Genomic DNA, 18401 nt, shown 5'->3' with positions numbered 1-18401 from the left:
ATGCTTCACGTCTTCAAGGATTGAAATACCGACCAGTAGCGAGCCAGAATTTTCACTGTGGGGGTGAAAAAAATGGCGGTGGGTCAAAATATATTTGCATTTTGTCTATATTAATAAAAGAAATTGTATTGGAATTCAGTATAAATCGAGAAAAAAATGAAAATTTTGTGGTGGCAATCAACCCCTCGCTCCCCATGTGGATTCACTATCTGCACTGCAATTAATAACAATTATTGATAATTGCATCTGTTTGATTCTGTTCTTTTGATGAATCTATTGTTTTGTTCCCCTTTTAAGAATGGTTCTATAAGCATCCATTGTGAAATTTATACTGTGCACATTTATTTTCTGGTTCATCATTTTGTGTGTGTTGAATTAGCTTGCAACTTGCAAATTCTTGATGTCTAACTTGGTTCAGAACTAGCTTTGTGTATATTTTTCATCTTGGAATGTTTTTTCTTACCTACAAAGATGAATTTATATGTTTTATATTTCCTTCTATGGATGTAGGCAGAAGGTATACTTTCCAATCCAGGAAGAACCCCAGTCATATCATTTGTCTTGGGTAAATAACTTTGCACCATTATGTGAATTATTTTGAATACATTGTTCTCTTGGTAAAATGACGACTCAATTTGATTTTTAATGCTATACACATTACTTTCAGTGGAATCATTTTCTCAGTTTGTCATTAGTAAACGTGGCCTGTCATAAAGAACTTCGAAATTATTATCTGGATCTTTTCTATTTGGTGTCGCAATCTATGATTTATATTTCTCTGATATTATAATGTATATGCATAATATATTACAAGTTTCTCTAAACAAGAAGTTTTTGTGCAGTATATGTACTATTTATCTAGTTCTCAAGTAGGTTTAACTCTTAATATGTATTGTAACACTCTCATTCTCATCTCAGTGACTGGAGCCTTGCTTCCACTGAAGTGAAACTTGCAGACACGTGATTGTTCCTACCTTCTTGTGTGGCAATTTTTTTAAAGTTTTTGGGATGATTGTTTGTAGAATAGCTTCTCCATTATGATGCTTTCTGGGGATAATTGTTGCTGCAACATTAATGAAAATGCAGAGAAATTATGCTAATCGAATATTTGTGCTTTCAGGAGGTCCTGGAAGTGGAAAAGGTAGTCAGTATACAAGGATGGTTGAAACCTTTGGTTTTACCCACTTAAGCGCTGGAGATTTGTTAAGGAAGGAAATTTCTTCTAATAGTGAAAATGGGTAAAGTATGCTTTCTTTTTTCTGATATGGATCTCCTGTTTAGCGTGCTACGTAAATTGCTATGTCGTGCAATGATGGTGTCCAATGCAGTGCCATGATTCTCAACACAATCAAGGAAGGAAAAATTGTTCCTTCAGAAGTGACTGTAAAACTAATTCTAAAAGCAATTGAATCAAGTGAAAATGATAGATTTCTTATTGATGGTTTCCCAAGAAGTGAAGAGAACCGTATGGCATATGAAAGAGTGGTGAGTTTCTTTTATAATAGCAATGATTTCCTATCTGTCCTATAATTTTTGATAGCAATGCACTATCCTGTTTTTTAGTTCTTGTAAACTTATCCCAGATTTACATGTAATCTATTTAATGTAATCACATGCACAACCAAGTTAGGAAATTTCCCACAGTAATTTCTCAATGATGGCAGCTCCACTACTATTGGTCTTTTACAACACTGGTGTTAAGTATTAGGGGAGCCGACTTATCCAAACCCGAAATCCACTTGCTGTGCTAATAAATCTATGAAGGTGGAGGTTAACTAGTAAAATGTGATAAAAGGTGGAGTAAAATAATAAGTTCTCGGCGATTAGTATTAAATGATGAACTATTATAGCAGGTTGGCATTGAACCAGACTTCGTGCTTTTCTTTGATTGCCCTGAAGAAGAAATGGTGAAACGAGTGCTGAACCGTAATCAGGTTCTTTTTTTATATTTATTTTTCTCCTCTCTGTCTTGCTTCTTTTCTGCACAAAGAAACTAATTGTGATATCATTCTATTTAGGGACGAGTTGATGACAATATAGATACAGTGAAGGAACGTCTGAAGGTATTTAAGGCATTGAATCTTCCTGTGATTGAATACTATTCTGAGAAAGGCAAACTTTACAAGGTACTGATTTGGTAGAATACTGATGAATATTTATAATTTGGATTGTGTTCCTATACAATCACTGTGAAATGATATTTTTCCATGTCATGGGCTTTGAATGATTTAACCTTGGATGCCTTTCACCTGTGCTGATCAAAGAAAGTAATAAAATGTTCTTGGTTTCGTTTCATTGTTCATATGAATGCTTATTATGTATTAAATACATCTGTTCATAACAACAATCATGTGCAGATAGATGCTACTGGAACAGAAGACGAAATATTTGAGCGAGTTCGCCCAGCTTTTGCTGCATGGAGGTATGTCTTTTAGTGCTCTTTCATCCAGAACTTTAATTAATTAGCAGAGCCTTATTTAAAACGAAAGGAATTGATAGAGGAAGATGAATGCTATGCGCTTTTTCATTGGTCACGATTGGGGAAATGTGTGGTGTATGGTGTTAGGAAAAAGTTGCTAGTACAAATTTTCTAATCCAGATTCGGCTGCTTGATTTCTATTTTGGTTCATATTATCTTTTAACTCTGTATACTGTGTATGAATGAGCAATGCTTCGTTTGTCCTGTTGTCTGCTTCTTACAACCATAATTTGCTATTGCAGGCTACAAAAGCTAAGCCTGATTCTTTCCAAGTCTGGTGACCCACGAACTCTCACAAGCCTGCAGGTTAACAAAATTTGATTTTTCTCAATTTTTTTTCCCTTTTTTGTTTTGTAAGATTTTCCTTTCTTTCAGACTAATTATAAATGGCACCCTTACAAGACGAAATGAAATTTCTGTCATCATTTCATCTTTTTTGCTGGAAGCAACATGAAGTGCTATAATGAGCTTCTTATAATGTGTTTAAAAAATAAATGTGTATCTTAAAGCTATGGAGTATACGCATCAAATGATTCTGCAGTTTATGATGTTTTATGGTTGAGAGGCTCTTTGTATCACTGTACGCGTGGAATAGATTCATTTCCGGGGGTCTATGAATATTATGGTAGAAAACTGGCATTTGGTATTTGTAGTATGTGTATCAGCAGTATCAAGCTTGCTACAACTAATTGTTGAAATTTATGGAATTATTATGAGTAATTGTCAACTGGAAAAGTTTCCAATTGGTAGGATGAGCAGCCTCGACTCTTCAAATGCAAAATATGCATATTAAAGTCATGTTATTTCGGATATGCATGACTATTCAAAAAGTTACATTATGAAAAGTCACGACTTTTTGATAGGATGCAATCTAGATCATTAGATATGAAAAGTTGTGATCTAATGATCCACATTAATTTATATCAAAAGATACTATCATTCTGAAAGACTTGAAAAATAAGGATCTCTAATTTCAAATTTCCTACATTAAATCAAGTCAAGAAAATGTATATTTATAATTCTTTAGTGTCTTCAATATATTCTCTCTCCCTTTTTTTATTATTTTTTATTTATTATTTTTTTTTTAACCTCAATTTTTTGAGGGGTGACTTGACTAACAGATCCTTGCTCCACTAGCGTCTATGTAAGCTTTGGTTCTGCACACTAGGACAAAGCATAGGCCAGACTTTTGAGATGGGGAAAGTGGCCGCAATCACTTCGACGATTAAAAGTTAGTGGGTGGAATATATAGTTAGGTGTGGACGAGCTTAGGACATAGTTTTATCGAAGTAAAGAGGGTTCGGAACTGGGGGTAATATAGAGAGCAAGATAAGATAGTAAAGTAGTAATATGGTTTGAGAGTACGAACTTGCATTATCTTTCAAGAAAGCTAAACTTGAACTTTCATAGTAGAAGGTGATGAATGTGAACCATTGATGAACATAGGCGTAGCTTCATCCTTTGTGGTGGAACTCTCGTCACAAGTGTCAATCAATCATTCTAAGGCCATATTGCCTTGAGTGTTGTGATGCTATTGCATGTTTAGATCTAACATGTAAGAGTATATTTGACTTGTTTGATTGAGTGGAGCCATTTGCCTTGTTTGAAGTAGGTCGATTAAGGCCAATTGGTTCGGTCCCTTATATGGGCTCGGCTAGAATTATCGCCTCATTTCAATGACGTGGAGTGTGGGCTAGTTTTTCTCCATCACGTGTCCTGTCACGTGGTGCTGACTCGAGCCTCGTTCACGGGATGTAACAATTTTGTTGCAATTAAATTATGTCCAAATTATTTTTAGAAATAAAAATTTCGTTCGAGCAAGTTTAGTTCTTGTCTATTAAGAATATTGTCAACATTTTGTTCAATCTAACAAAATTAATATTGTGCTATATTAATTTTGAAAAAAAGAATTATAACGATAGACGTCCATTTGATAATATTAGCAGCAATTTAGGGTGCAAAATGTCTTAAAAAAAAATTGCAATTGCTTATCTTATTTCACACACACACACACACATTTTCCAATTAAGTCATGATTTGGTCCTTTTTTCATGTACATATCTTGGTTTCGATAAGTCGAAACTTTATACTATATTTTGTACGTCAAATATTGGTCGTGGAATGTAAATTGTGCGTCAATTTATGTTCATGGTATCATGTATTGCATATTCTCCCTTTGCCTACCTTGCACAAGGTGAGTAGCGTAACGTACTAAATTCTTTGTACTCGAAGAGTTTGGAAAAAAAATCTTAGTTATATCTCTCTAAGGTTTACCAATATATATATATATATAATGGGAGATATTTGTCCATAAAGATTTAGACAATTATGGTGCAATTTGATTTTGGAAAACATCATGATGAAATTCAGCAAATACTGGTTATGCAGCGGTGGAAAGAAAAATATGTTTGCCTAACAAACGTCGACTAAAATTTATGAAATGGTAACAGAGATTATAAAATTCATATACGTACAACATATAAAAAATTTGGGTCTCGACGAAAATGTTTAAAGCAGAAAATATTTTTGAACTATGTTGGACAGAAATTTCGAAACTGAATCAGTGCAGTCTACTAAAATGAACATAACTTTTTCTCTAGGTAATATTTTAAGATAATTCCAAATACTATTACTAGAAGACTCGTAAACCCTTCAAACCCTGATTGATTTCACTCTAAAACATGCATCATAACCCAAGTTATGCCATTTTTAAGTAGGATGTAGAATTTGAAAATTTAATTCAGTAATAATTAAACTTCATGCATAGTCAATCCAACATTTCTAAATTACAGTTGACATGCATAGCGAACCGTTAATCAAGTACTTTGCTTACTCTTAGGTTTTGATGACCCCTTTCAAGTACAAAAAATCATTTCTTCATATCTTATTTGAACCCCTAAAAGGTGTTTCCATTTTCTCATGAATAACACAATAACACGTTTATTGAAAATCGAAAATTATTAATTTTTACTTTACTTACAAAAGTGTCGAAAATACCTTACCTTAATTGTTTGCCGTTTGAATACCCTTTTGGTCCAATTTGTAACAAATGCAACATAATCCGAAGGTCTTTCTGATAAATTTTCAGATTCCAAGGTGTTGGATAGATGGTGAGTGAAATTTATCTGTTTGGAATTGTGGTTTGAGAGATAAACTTGCTAGGAAGTTGCTGGGAGTATAGGGCCGGAACTTACGGGCTCCTTACAGATACCTCACAATGGTGGGGTCGGTAAATTTTCTTGCCTTTTTTTATTATACGGGGTCCCACATGGACCCGACCTCCATGGGTCTGACCTGTAAGAGGCATGTAAGTTCAGCATCTGTACATTCAACTTAATCCAACTTGCTATAGATTTTTGAAAGAGATAATTATCTTCAATTTAATGATAATGGACGGTTTGTTGCAGTTGATCATATAGGAGTTAAAATGATATGTGGGAGTGCACTTAGTGGGTAGATTGCCATTGATAAAGTAGGAGTTCAAATTGTAAGTGGTGGAAGGTAGTGTACTTTGTGGGTAGTATAAATAAATAGGACGTTTATAATGGAGAAAAGAATCACATTTGAGGATTTTAAAATGCTAAAAATTGGAGCCAAACGTAGGACAAAATATTACGTTTTAAACAATTGCATTTCGTGGGCTCGCAACTCCAACATGGAGAGTTCGATTCCTGGAAGTCAACAGTCTTGGAAGGGGGATTTTATCTCGAAGGCAAGGCATACTGGAAGGCAGTGAGGAGAGCTCTCTTGGGAACAGGAGTATAAGCGGTGCAGAAACCTGGAAGCCAACAAGGGAACAACCCGCGGTTTACCTTCTCGAGTCGCTGAGGGGCCGATGACTAGAGGTCCAGGAATTAGTCTAGCTAAACTGAGATACCTGGGTATCAAAAAAAAAAAAATTATGTTTTAAAGGCTGTTTGGTATACACAATAAATATATCAAATCTTGATTTTAAGGACCTGACATAGGTGATAATTAATATAGAGTGACTCGTTACAAAATAACGTAATCAAACCAAAATAAAAGTTTGGTGGTTAAAAGAGAATTCGATACCATACAAAATTTAAGACAAGTGCATGCAACTTTCCTATCATGACTCAAAAAAATTAATTTGGACTCTTAGGAAGTGTCGTAGCAACATAGTAATGTAATCAAAATCATTTTCGAATTCTACAAGGAAACTTCTTTTAAAACGAAACACAAGATTATCAAAATTATTTTCAAATTCTTCAAGGAAATTTCTTTTAAAACGAAACACAAGATTTTTCTCATTCGGTAGGCAAAGGACGGCAAAAGGGGTGATAAGGATTTTTTTTTTCTTTTCAAAAGTTATTTATTGTTGAAAATCGGAGAATATTACAAAGATCATGAATCGGGGATCTTACCTTACTTTTTAGTTGTATATATTTAGACATATTATAATTAGGAGATTGACTAACAGATTTTTAGGAAAATTGTTTCTTTCTTTTCTAAAGGTTGAATTCCAATCTTAAGGGTACCCCACCGTTCCTGTCCTAAAGCATCTTGAGAGAGGTAAATCGCAGATTATGCCTCCAAGAGTACAGGGTGGAAAGCTGCTTGTACACTTACACTTACCCAAGAATCAAATCCATATTTCAAGATTCGAACCCTTGACGCGACAACCTCAAGTAAAGCTGAATTTCTCCACCCTCCCCTTTTACCACTTGGAAATGTGCCCTGACGTTTTTCTTTCGTTTCCTGATTAAAGAAATCTTTTCCTGATTTCATCTTTGTGCTATCAGAGCTGGGTTTGTCTTAACGTAACCAATGATAGACGTAGTCGGCAGCGAAGGGTCAATGACCTCTGAAACACACGAATGCAATACAGAAGTCATCTCAACAAGGGTTTTCGGAGGAATTGACAATTCGTCATTGCAACCCACTGTGGAAGAATTGAACAGAATTTTTTTTCCCCAAGAATGGGCACAATCAATCAAACTTGTGGTCAATAGAGAAGGAAAATTAGGGTACTTGGTGGGTTACACAAAGAAACTTGTGGTCAATGGAAAAGGAAAATTAGGGCACTTGGTGAATTACACAAAGAAGCTTGCATCAACCGAAGTTGGCCTGCTGCAAAAATGGAGATTGGAAAACTCTATGGTGACTGCGTGGCTCGTGAATTCCATAGAACCATTTATCGGAAAGGCCTATTTTTTCCTACCAACGGCAAAAGATGTCCGGGATGCCATTTGAGAAACATACTTTTGAAAAGGTTTTCCAAATCTTTGAAATTAAAACAAAACATTGGCTGATGAAGCAAAGAAATAAAGAGGTCACTAACTATTACATGGAGATGGTGGCACTATGGTAGGATTTGATTTCAGAAGAAGAATGGAAATTTCCAAGAGATTGCGCACTGTACAAGAATAACTTGGAGAAAGAGTCTTTGAATTCTTAGCAGGAACCACGACCTGGATGAAGTTAGAGGGAGAATCCTTGGCCGACGACCACTGCCGTTGACGCAAGAACTGTTCTCGGAGGTATGCTGTGAAGAGAAACGAGGCAAGTGATGATGAACAGAGGAAAAATTGGTTCGACTGGTCTGGAGATGTCGATCCTTATTTCTAACGTCATTGGGCTCTCTAATGTTGGGCCAAATCCAATTTTGGGCCCAATGCTATTGGGCTCTCTAACTTTGGACCGCAAGTTGCTTAAGTCTTTGATTTTGTTTGGGAAGATTACCTAGAAACATGGTTTAAAAACCAGTTTTTCATAAAAAAGAGGGATTAAGTTTAATTTCATAAATTCATGTGGTAATTAGAAATTATTAAATAAATACATTCCTAATAATTCAACCTACTCACTCTAACTCCCACACATCACACCCAATCTCTCTCTCGCGTTCTCCTCATTCTCTCTCTCTCTCTAGAATTGGACCCCCACCCATCGCCGCTGCTTTGTGTGCAACGGCGATCTGTTCCTCGTTGTCACTGTGTCGTGTGTGGTAGCGGCTGTGGGTGTGGGAATATTTGTGGTGGTGGAGATAGCGTTGGCGTCGTCGGCGATGCTGTAATGAAGAGGGGATGACTTGATATGGTGAAGCAGATCCACCACGCCGCTGTGTCGTGTAAGGCGACGGTTGCCTGTTTGGGAATATTTGCGGTAGAGGTGAAGAAGATTATGGTGGTGGTGATTTGAGGAGATGATGATGGTGATTTGTGGATACAGGTTGTGGTATTGGTGCGGTGGTAGTGGTATGGCGATTGTTGCAGTGGATGTAGTGGATGCTGCTGTGTCGCCTCATTCTCTCTCCTTGTTTTACTTCAGTGAACAGCACACGTAGGCTACCATACCACAAGAAGTCGAGCATGAGATCTTTTCAAGCTGTGGAGATGGGGGTGGTTTTGTTGGATATGGTGGTGACTGATTTTTGCTGGTGGCAGTGGCGGTTGGGGCAGTTTTTGTTGAATATGGTGGTAGTGGTCTTGGTTATGGTGCTGGCTTCGGTGGCGATGCTGTTAGGTTGTATTGGTGGTGGTGTGGTGTGATGCAGTGTAGTGCAGTGCCAATGGTTTCGTTGATGGTAGTGCATGTGGTTCTGGTGAGGTGGTGTATGTTTGATTGCCGGTGTTGGGAATGGTGGTGAGTGATCAAATCTATCTTCATTGTGACTGCCTGTGACCAGATTTGTGTTAACTGTGACCGTATGTGACTTGATTATATAGTCACAAATTAGACTAACATGGTCACAGAGAGTTACACCTAAGACAAATTTGGTCATGAACACAAAAGGTCATAGTTCATACGTTATGATTCACAATTCGCCGTTAATGTTACAATTTACTGGTCATAGGCTTGAGTTCACAAGTCCCAAATCAGTATAAATGGATGTATCTCTCATTTTATGTTACGAGTCATGGGTAACAAATCGCACGTTAAAAATCATATTTTATATGACAATGTACACATGTCACAGGTTATTGCCTAGAAAAAGAAAAGAAAAATTTGTGAATTTAATTACAAAAATATTTTTTTGATTAATTATTTCATAACTAAAATTTTAATAGTATTTAATTTTTGAAATTTCAAACTCTATTTCTTAATTTTGGAGCCGATCATATGCATATTCATCCCTCCTGATTAGGTCACAGATTCAACAGAATTGGTCACAAATCACAATGTATATATGTCACAAATCTAATGGAACCGGTCACAGTTCATTGCCAAAAAAGAAAAAAAAAGGTAGTCATTGGAAAGGTGAGCGATCATTGGAACAGTCATCGGAGCCATAGTCGGGAGGCCGCCGAAATATTCGCCGAAGAGGTTGCGGAAATTGTTGCATGAGTTGTCGTCGGAGAAGTCACAAGAGGTGGGATGGGATGGAGAGAGAAAGAGAAGGGTTTGATATGATGGGTTGGAGGTGGGGTAAGTAGATTAATTATACTATATTATAATTAAATATTTAATAAATTTAATTATCACCTGATTTTTGAAAAATTTTAGAAGTTAGTTTTGAAATGTTATTTTTTAAATGAAAGATTTATAAGGTGTTCCCATTTTATTTTGGGAAATATGGGCCTTTCTTCAAAATTATGAATTGCGGGTACTAGCAATGGGCATGGACTCATAGGCTTTTATTCAAAAGAAGCAATTAATGAGTTAGGCCAAAGACAACAAAAGAGACAATCGTGGTGTGAACATTGTTGGAAATCGAGACACAAAAAAGACACTTGCTGGGACTTATATGGAAAACCAGTCAATTGGAAACCAAGCAAAAATAATAAAAAGCAAAGCTACCAAGCAGCAGTTGACCATCAATCGAAAATTCCCAACTTAAGTAGTGCATTTAATCCTAAATAGATAGAGCAATTTTGACAAATTTTTTTAGCGTTCAAACACTAGGCCAACCTTTCCCAAATGGTCCTTCAAGCTCACTAGCCCATAAAGGTAATTTCTTAAGAGCATTAGAAGCTCCCTCTCAATCTAAAGCTTCCTGGATCATTGACTTAGGGACTTTGGATCATGTGAAAGGTTCCTACATTCTATTTTTCCTCATATTCAACCTGTTCGGGTAACCTCAAAGTTGAAATCGCAAATGATTTCATCTCCTCTACCGCAGAAAATGAGAGTATTTAAATTTTTAATTCTATAATTTTAGAATCTGTATTTCATGTTCCCATTTTATCACATAAGACACTATCTATTAGCTAATTAACAAAAATTCAAATTACCTCGCTAAATTTCTTCCTTTACATTGTGTCTTTAAGGATCTATCATCGGGAAAGACGATTGACAATGCAAAGGAGTGTGAGGGACTCTACTTCTTTGACGAGGTTGATGTGAGTAAACAAAACCAAATTTCAATTTATGATTCTGCATCCGTTTCTAGTGATAGTGAAATTTTATTATGGCACTTTAGAATGGATCATCCCAATTTTCAGTATTTGAAACATGTATTTCCTACTATTTTCTTGAATAAAAGCCTTTCAAATTTCAATGTAAATTTGAATACTTGGAAAACATCAATGAACTTCATTCTCGAAATCTACATAAACCATCAAAACCTTTCACCATGATCCACAGTGATTTATAGGGTCCTTCATGAACTCCTAATTATATACGATATGGTTTATCACATTCATCAATAACCATACATGACTTTGTTGGGTCTATCTACTAAAAGAAAAAATCAACAGAATGCATGGTTGTACTCTAAACTTTGAATCGTCCCTACAAAAATTCCAAAAAATCTTTCCTACTTCTCAACTCAGCTCGAACCTATCCCTCAAATTGTTCGATTGTATCGCTTTTGTACACGTCCACTCCAATCATAGAAATAAATTCTATCCTCAAGCAATTAAATATGTCCTTATTGGTTGCTTTCCTACTCAAAAGGGATACAAGTATTATGATCCTTTTATGGAGAGGGTCATTGTAAGTCTCAATTCTCATTCTTCAAAAACACCCCCTATTACCAAAAAATATCTTTTCAGGGAGAGAATTTAAATGAAGATCGGCACATTAACATTGATCTTTTTGCCTTTGAGCCAACTCCAATCACTAAATCTATTTCATCTGATTCTTCTATGCCATTTATGGAAGGAAACTTGAATCTAGGGGCGGAGCTAGGATTCTAGTTCAGTGTGGGCAAAAATTTTCGGACCCTGAATGTCGAGATTTTGGACATGAATTTAATGATAATAAAAAATAAAACAATAGTACAACAATACTAAAAACAACATAATTTATATATTACATTTATTCCTTGCGAGTTTTCATACTTTGGTATCATTATACAATAACTTTATTATCGAGCTTCAAAAATATATCTTTTCATTTGAAATCTGGATTTGAACATTTGATATTCAATTACTACTAGGAGTGGGAGTATTTTAGAATGACAAAAGAATCACAAATACTGGAAGCAACTCATAAAATTTAGTGCAATTTACAATTTCGCATAAACAATTCACAGTGCATTTCACAAATTTCAAATAATCAATTCACAGTGCAATTCACAATTTCACATAATCAATTCACAGTTCAATTCACAATTTCATAATGCAGTATATACTATTTCCAAATTCTAAGCAACTTGAACATACAATCGCAGATTCGCAGAGAGTCAAAGCCTAGAGGCAACAATGAACTGGTGGTCGAGCACTTAAAGAACAAAGTGCTAATTTCATATGTTTAAAAAAAAACTACAATTTACACAAATTGAAATAACAAAAAATGAGGGAAAAAAATTGGGGCTTCAGTACTTCACCTTCTGCCTTCAGATGCCTGGCTTCTTCTTTTGTTGGCTGTCGTCGATTGGTGTCTTGGCGGTTGTCTTTTCTCGAGACCGAAGGTTAAGGAGCGGCCAGCAGGGTTTAGGATGTACAGTCGGAGATGTCAAGATGACAAGATGAGAGCCTAGAGTAGGAGATGTACAATAATGGACTGTTGGAGAGGGAAAGGAAACTGTGACTACTGTTGGAGACGACGAAGAGGGAAAGGGAACAAGGGCAGTGACTGGTCACCAGTAGATAAAGAAGTGGCGAAGTGCGACTGTGCTGTGCGAAGCCGCAAAGGGATGAAGTCATCTCACAGACAAAGGGTTGAAATTAATGAATGGGTTTGGGTCAATTGATTCAATTGAATTTTGAGGGGAATGAGTCTAATTGGGCTTCTCTCTCTGGGTTGGACAGAAAATCGGGTTAACAAAAAATAAAAAAATGCCCGCACTGGACATTCTTGGGCTCTGCCGTTGCTTGAATCCAATGGTAGATGTAAGAAAACAAAGTGGCAATAAAATGATTGTTTACTCACGGAGACCAAAAGCAAGGTATAAAGAGAACAACACATCCTAAGCACCAAGAGAGTCGAAACTAGTGATAGCTCCAAAATCCCACGAGCCAAGATCACCTAATAGTAACCTAACATTAAATATTAATTTTTGAAACATTATATTTATTGAAAAATAATAATTTCTTTAATTGTATTTTTGAAACATTAAATAATAAAAATCATGGAATAATTAATACCCGATTATAATAATATATCATTTTGGAGCATAAAGAATCTGAAATGTACGTATATAACGGTGAATTTGAAATAAACGGCAATCTAATGATACTATAAGCCCGAATCTAAAACTCAAAAACTGCACAAGCTGAAATTTGTAATCTTATAAATTGATACTTTTAAAATATAATACTAATAATATCACGAAAAAGATACTTAATGAATTACCTTGCACATGTACATAGTATATTCTCAGTGTACAAGGCAAATTTATTCAAAACTCTAATAAAATGATCATACGATCACAAAGCTATACGAAGCTATTCTCAAAAGGTTAAGCACTCTCGCAAACGACACAAACCCTAGGTTTGTACGAGAGTCTGTCACAAAAATCTCTAATAATCTAATCACACGCCATGTAAACAGATTAACACCAATATAAAGCGGGATAAAATTGTCGTATTTAATATACACTGAGTAAATACATTCACGTAAGTATACAATAATCACTTAGGTACTTTTTGTCGAGTTAATAAATCTTATTTTATACATAATAAATATTTTGACTGACATAAAGTGCTAATGAAATAATTTAACTGAGTTGAATTTAACTTTCAAGCTAGTTGTTTATTCATAAAATATATTCTACTCTAAAATTCTTACGTGACTGACAAAGTATTCTGAAAATAGTAACTGTTTCATCCCATCTAATATTTCTAGGATCTAATTTTTTATTTGTTCAAAAAATAAGTTTGCCACTCAGAGAGCTAGAGGCTACAAACTAGGTCAACTGGTCCAATCTCTAAGTCACCTCTTGAAATAAAAATTTAATTGCTCAGATTAACAAATAACCCTATCAGCTGCAGCTCTTGCAAATTTCCCAAGAGCATTGATGGCTTTGTTTCCTTCATCATCCTTGCTAGGTCTTTAAAATAGTCCAATCTGATCTTTCTCTCGATAGTATAGAGGCATCAGTCGACTCTGCGAATTCTATTTATTCGTCTGAATCTCGATCCTTTCGTCAAATCTTGTCTACACTGTCCATTGATGTAAAGATTGGACGTATTTCATAATAAAGAATCTCATAAGTAATATTAGCCCATGTTCTTTTCTTTTTCCCATTACATACTTTAACAAGTGAAAGTAAGTGCATTCTTTCCTTTTACTTCCTTGCAGCCACATTGTTGACGTGCACGCACATATATTTGGCTAACTTCATTCTCTTCTATTTTCTCAAACAATTGTTTCTAATAGACTTAAATTTCTTATTTTCCCTTCCACACATATATACTTATAAATGTAAATTTAAGAATAAATCTTCAAATTCAACACTAAGAAACATTGCTACAAAAAAATTACCATTTTGCGAGGAAACTACCACAAATCAATATTTATTTGCAACAAGAATTACACACACTTTCATCAACTACACTTAGCCCTATTTGGTATAGCTAAAAATTTTGATCAAAATTGAAATCAAAGTCAATAATTAATTTTAATCACACATTCCATAATTTGCGCAAGAGACAACATGAATCAAGTGAAAATCATTATGAGTTGGAATTTCTCATTACAAATTGTTGTAACATAATATAAGTTTCAACCTTTCAAAATTAAAATCCATAGTTATAAAACATGGCTCGAATCGGCCGGTCGGGCAGAAAAATCGATAACCCGAGCCGGGTAGAACATTTTCATAGAGATGCAATTGACTCAGTCAAAAATCGAGTTGACCGACTTAACTGACGATTTTTATATTAACTCGGCGTTGACTAGTTTGATCAAGATTTAAAAGTTTGTCCATAAATTTTTTGTTCTCAAAAGACTTGAACCTTAGATTTCTAGGTAAAGTGAGTACCACCTAACCATTAGAGATCAATTGTTTATTGTTACATGTTTGCAATAATTATGTATATGTAATCATCTATAGTTTGTTAAAAATATTTTTTAAAAATTATAGTAACTATTTTGATTAAAATGAATTGTATATTTAACAAAATAATATATAAATATATAAATAATTAATGAGAGATAATTTAATTTTTTTTTGTTTTATATAAAAGAAAAACTTTATACTTTAAAAAATATTTTATAATTATTAAGCATTGATCCACTGGTCTAAACACTAACCCATCGGTTCGACCAGTAACCCAAGCCCGGTGCCTTGATCGGGTTGATGGTCGGGTCGGGTTTAATAACTATATTGAAACCTATTAATTTTAAGTTTTTCTTTTTAATTTTAGGTTTAATTTCAAAATGAAAACTCATAATTTCATAGTGTAACTTATATGTTAAATGAGATAATTCTCATTATTGTGGGGGTTAAAATTTCACACTATAAAAGGGGGTCATTTTTATAATTTGGGACAAGAACTTGAAGTATTATCATTTCTTCAATTTTATACCATATTCATACTATTTTGGCAACATGATGAGGGTTCATTCACTTATCTCCTTATGGTCGTGCCCATAGAAGGAAAACCGACTGTGAGCCATATTAATTTTATCTTGGAGTTGTGTAGCACCGAAAGTACCTACGTGAAAAGGAGACAACACAACTTTAGGACAACGTTTTCGATATGACTCCCAATGCTTACTTTCTAAGTCTCTTCTCTATTTTATGTTATATTATTCTTGAACTGTATTTGTTATTTTACTATGTTCATTGATAATAAATCTACATACAAATCGTTCAATTTTTTCAATAATCTAAAGTCGTGTTGGAGTGATTTATGCGTAGAAGATGATAGTGTTTGATTCTTTGCTACTTTGAATTTTGGTTTCATAAGTGAAAGGTAGGTCCAGATGGCAGGTTTTGCAACTATTTGCAGCCATGGTGCATATGCAATCTCACTGCCTGATATTTTGTGGATTTGAGCCTCTGGTTTTGTTAAGCTCAATACTGTGTTCCTCAGCTATGAACAATTGGATTTATTTTTATTATTTTTTTCTGTGTAATGGGCGCCATAGAAAAAAAGAAAGGTAACCAAAGATTTGAAAATTCATTGAACGATTTAAATGACAAATTAAGGGGTTTAGTAATACACCCATTTTAAACTCAATTTTCAATGTGTTAAAGAAGGGAAGAAAGAATGAATATAACTATGAGTAGAAATTAAAGCCCCATGAAATAGAAGCCTATTTTGTTTTCTTTGCTCATAAGCCATGTATATTTCAACTGAAAGCCAAATCTTGTTGTGTGTCATCCATAAGTACATAGAGCCATAGAGGGGACAAGAGCCCCCCGGGGCATAGCCTAGTGGTGTAAAGGACAGGAGTGAGATTATCTCACGCCTTACTCGCAGTCGCAGTGTGAAAGTTCGATTCCCGAAACATGAAATTTGATTCCATGTAGGCGCAGTGTACATGCAGCTCTTGTTCCCTGGCTTGCTGGAGCACATTTCGCGATTTACCTCCCTCACAAATCTCTAAGAGCGGGACAGTGAGAACTCTCAAGATTGGGGTTCAACCTTTTTTTTTTAGCTATAGAGGGGACAAGCGGCTTAATGGTTTTCTTCCTTGGTATTACACTAAAAATTGACAGCAATGTAACGTGAAGGAGAGGGGGAAAATGAGATGTTTTCACCATCCCCTTACCACCAATTAATCTTGTGTTGCAGTGATTCTACTCAACTTCCTCATCACCAACCTTGGAAGGTATTATCATGTTTATTTGCGTATAAAAGGGCTCTTTGCACTCGATTTGATTGTTTTGAATGATTTAATTTCTAGTATATGTATCTATTTTTTGTTTGTTACTGTTTATGCATATACAATTGGAGAAAAGAGTGAATTTCATTAGTGGTCACTAAATTATCTCAATTGAGTCATTGAATTTCAAGTAAAGTTTCAATAATAATAAAAAAATCTTTTGGAGTTATTTTACTTTGGACCCCTTCTACTTTCAAAGTCTAAGTTGTATGCTATTTTCCATATTGGATTGATAAAATTAATGAGCCTGCTAATTTGTTGTTTGAATTGCATATTTGCATATGAACCTTTATTTAGAAGTAATATATCCAGGTAATAATTTGACTATGTAGAAGCCAATATCTGGAAGCCATTTGTGCCAACTTATACTAAAATATGAGCATATTTTATCCTTTAGCTGTAAGTCATTTCATTTGGGATTGATTATGTATGCACTTACTGAGTCTAAATGTTTTGAGAAGATAAAACTAAAGATTCATTTGATTGCAAAAATGAAATTTGATTGGAAAGAAAATGAATTCTAAGGAATTGAATTGTTTAGAAATTGTTTTGCTGGAAATTGTTAATTATTGTGTTTGATTGGTATAATTTTCTATGTGGAGAATGTTAAAATAAAAGTGTTTTTTTAGTATTCCTTTAGCTTTGTTTTATATGAAAATTGTCAATTAAAAGGATAGAATTTATTGGTATTGAGAATGAAATTTGTTTCCATTGCAAAAAAAAAAAAAATAAATAAATAAAAATTCAAGAAATCATCTATCTTTTGGTGTTCGTTTGACTTTATTTTACATGAAAACTGTCAATCAAATGATTTTTATTTTTATTTATTATTATTATTATTATTATTTTTACAATTAGGGATAGAATTTGTTTCCATTGCCAAAAAAAAAATTAAAATAAAATTTCGACCAGCAGCCTAGAAAATGATTTTTCCTCAATTTGGTGGAAAATGGATTAGGTGGCATCAAGGTGGGAAAATGAATTCCCTAGAAAAAACCTATCAAATATTCATTTTTGGTTTAGGGTGGAAATCAAATTCCATTTTTCATGGAATTTATGCCTATCAAACATGACCTAAGTGTAACTTAAAGGGCTAAAGTGGTCTAATTAGATGAGTTAGAAGCATCCATTGTGGGACATTAGTCTTGGTGCTTCTTTCATGTTTTCTGCAGCCACAGGTGTCTTTTTTCTTACTTTCTCTATGATTTGAATTAGGGTAATTGGCGCAAAACGTACATACCTTTCAAGGTTATTGTGCAAAACGTCCCTACCTTTCATTTTTTGACAGTTTGACCTCTATTTCCACATTTCTTTGCGCTGAATGTCCTTTTCACTATTTTTTGACGATTTTACCCTCCATTCAAATCAAACAAAAAGAAAAGAAAGAAAAAAACAAATAATTAATTGCAACTATAGTCCCAAAATTTAAAAAAACTACAAATTAGTCACAAATATAGGAGGGATGCCCCATCCAATTTTTCGTCAGTCAAAGGTGATGTTTGGCTGCAAAATTGGATCAATTGGTGCTATAATTTCTGGAATTGATTGTGCATCCACTATTTTTTAAGAGATGCTCTGGTGAGTATAGTCAATTGGTGTGTTAGAATGGCATGGGCCTCTCCAGAGCAAGTGATGTTCCCAGTATTTGCATTCGTAAATTGGGTATTTTGACTTGCAATTTCGAACAATTCTATTGGCATAAAGGTTTCAAGGTTGAATATTGGATGGTATGTGTAGAAGG

General features: G+C 34.6%; 1 protein-coding gene across 2 annotated transcripts in view; it reads left to right on the top strand.

Moving 5' to 3' along the window:
* The window catches only part of LOC111406062 (UMP-CMP kinase-like), a 3834-nt gene extending 777 nt beyond the window's left edge, over positions 1-3057 (top strand). The window contains exons 3-10 of one of the 2 annotated variants that reach the window (XM_023035252.1): positions 511-565; positions 1121-1238; positions 1329-1485; positions 1854-1934; positions 2019-2126; positions 2358-2422; positions 2722-2785; positions 2855-3057. In XM_023035252.1, the coding sequence (XP_022891020.1) occupies positions 511-565; positions 1121-1238; positions 1329-1485; positions 1854-1934; positions 2019-2126; positions 2358-2422; positions 2722-2785; positions 2855-2890 (684 nt within the window). In that variant the 3' untranslated portion in view covers positions 2891-3057. Of the gene's footprint in view, positions 1-510; positions 566-1120; positions 1239-1328; positions 1486-1850; positions 1935-2018; positions 2127-2357; positions 2423-2721; positions 2786-2854 lie in introns of both variants that reach the window. The other variant, XM_023035251.1, reaches the window with a different exon arrangement.
* The last annotated feature ends 15344 nt before the right edge of the window (positions 3058-18401 follow it).

Source organism: Olea europaea, chromosome 12, assembly GCF_002742605.1.
Source record: "Olea europaea var. sylvestris chromosome 12, O_europaea_v1, whole genome shotgun sequence".
In the NCBI taxonomy this organism is placed as follows: domain Eukaryota; kingdom Viridiplantae; phylum Streptophyta; class Magnoliopsida; order Lamiales; family Oleaceae; genus Olea; species Olea europaea.
This window is presented reverse-complemented; position numbering and strand designations above follow the sequence as displayed.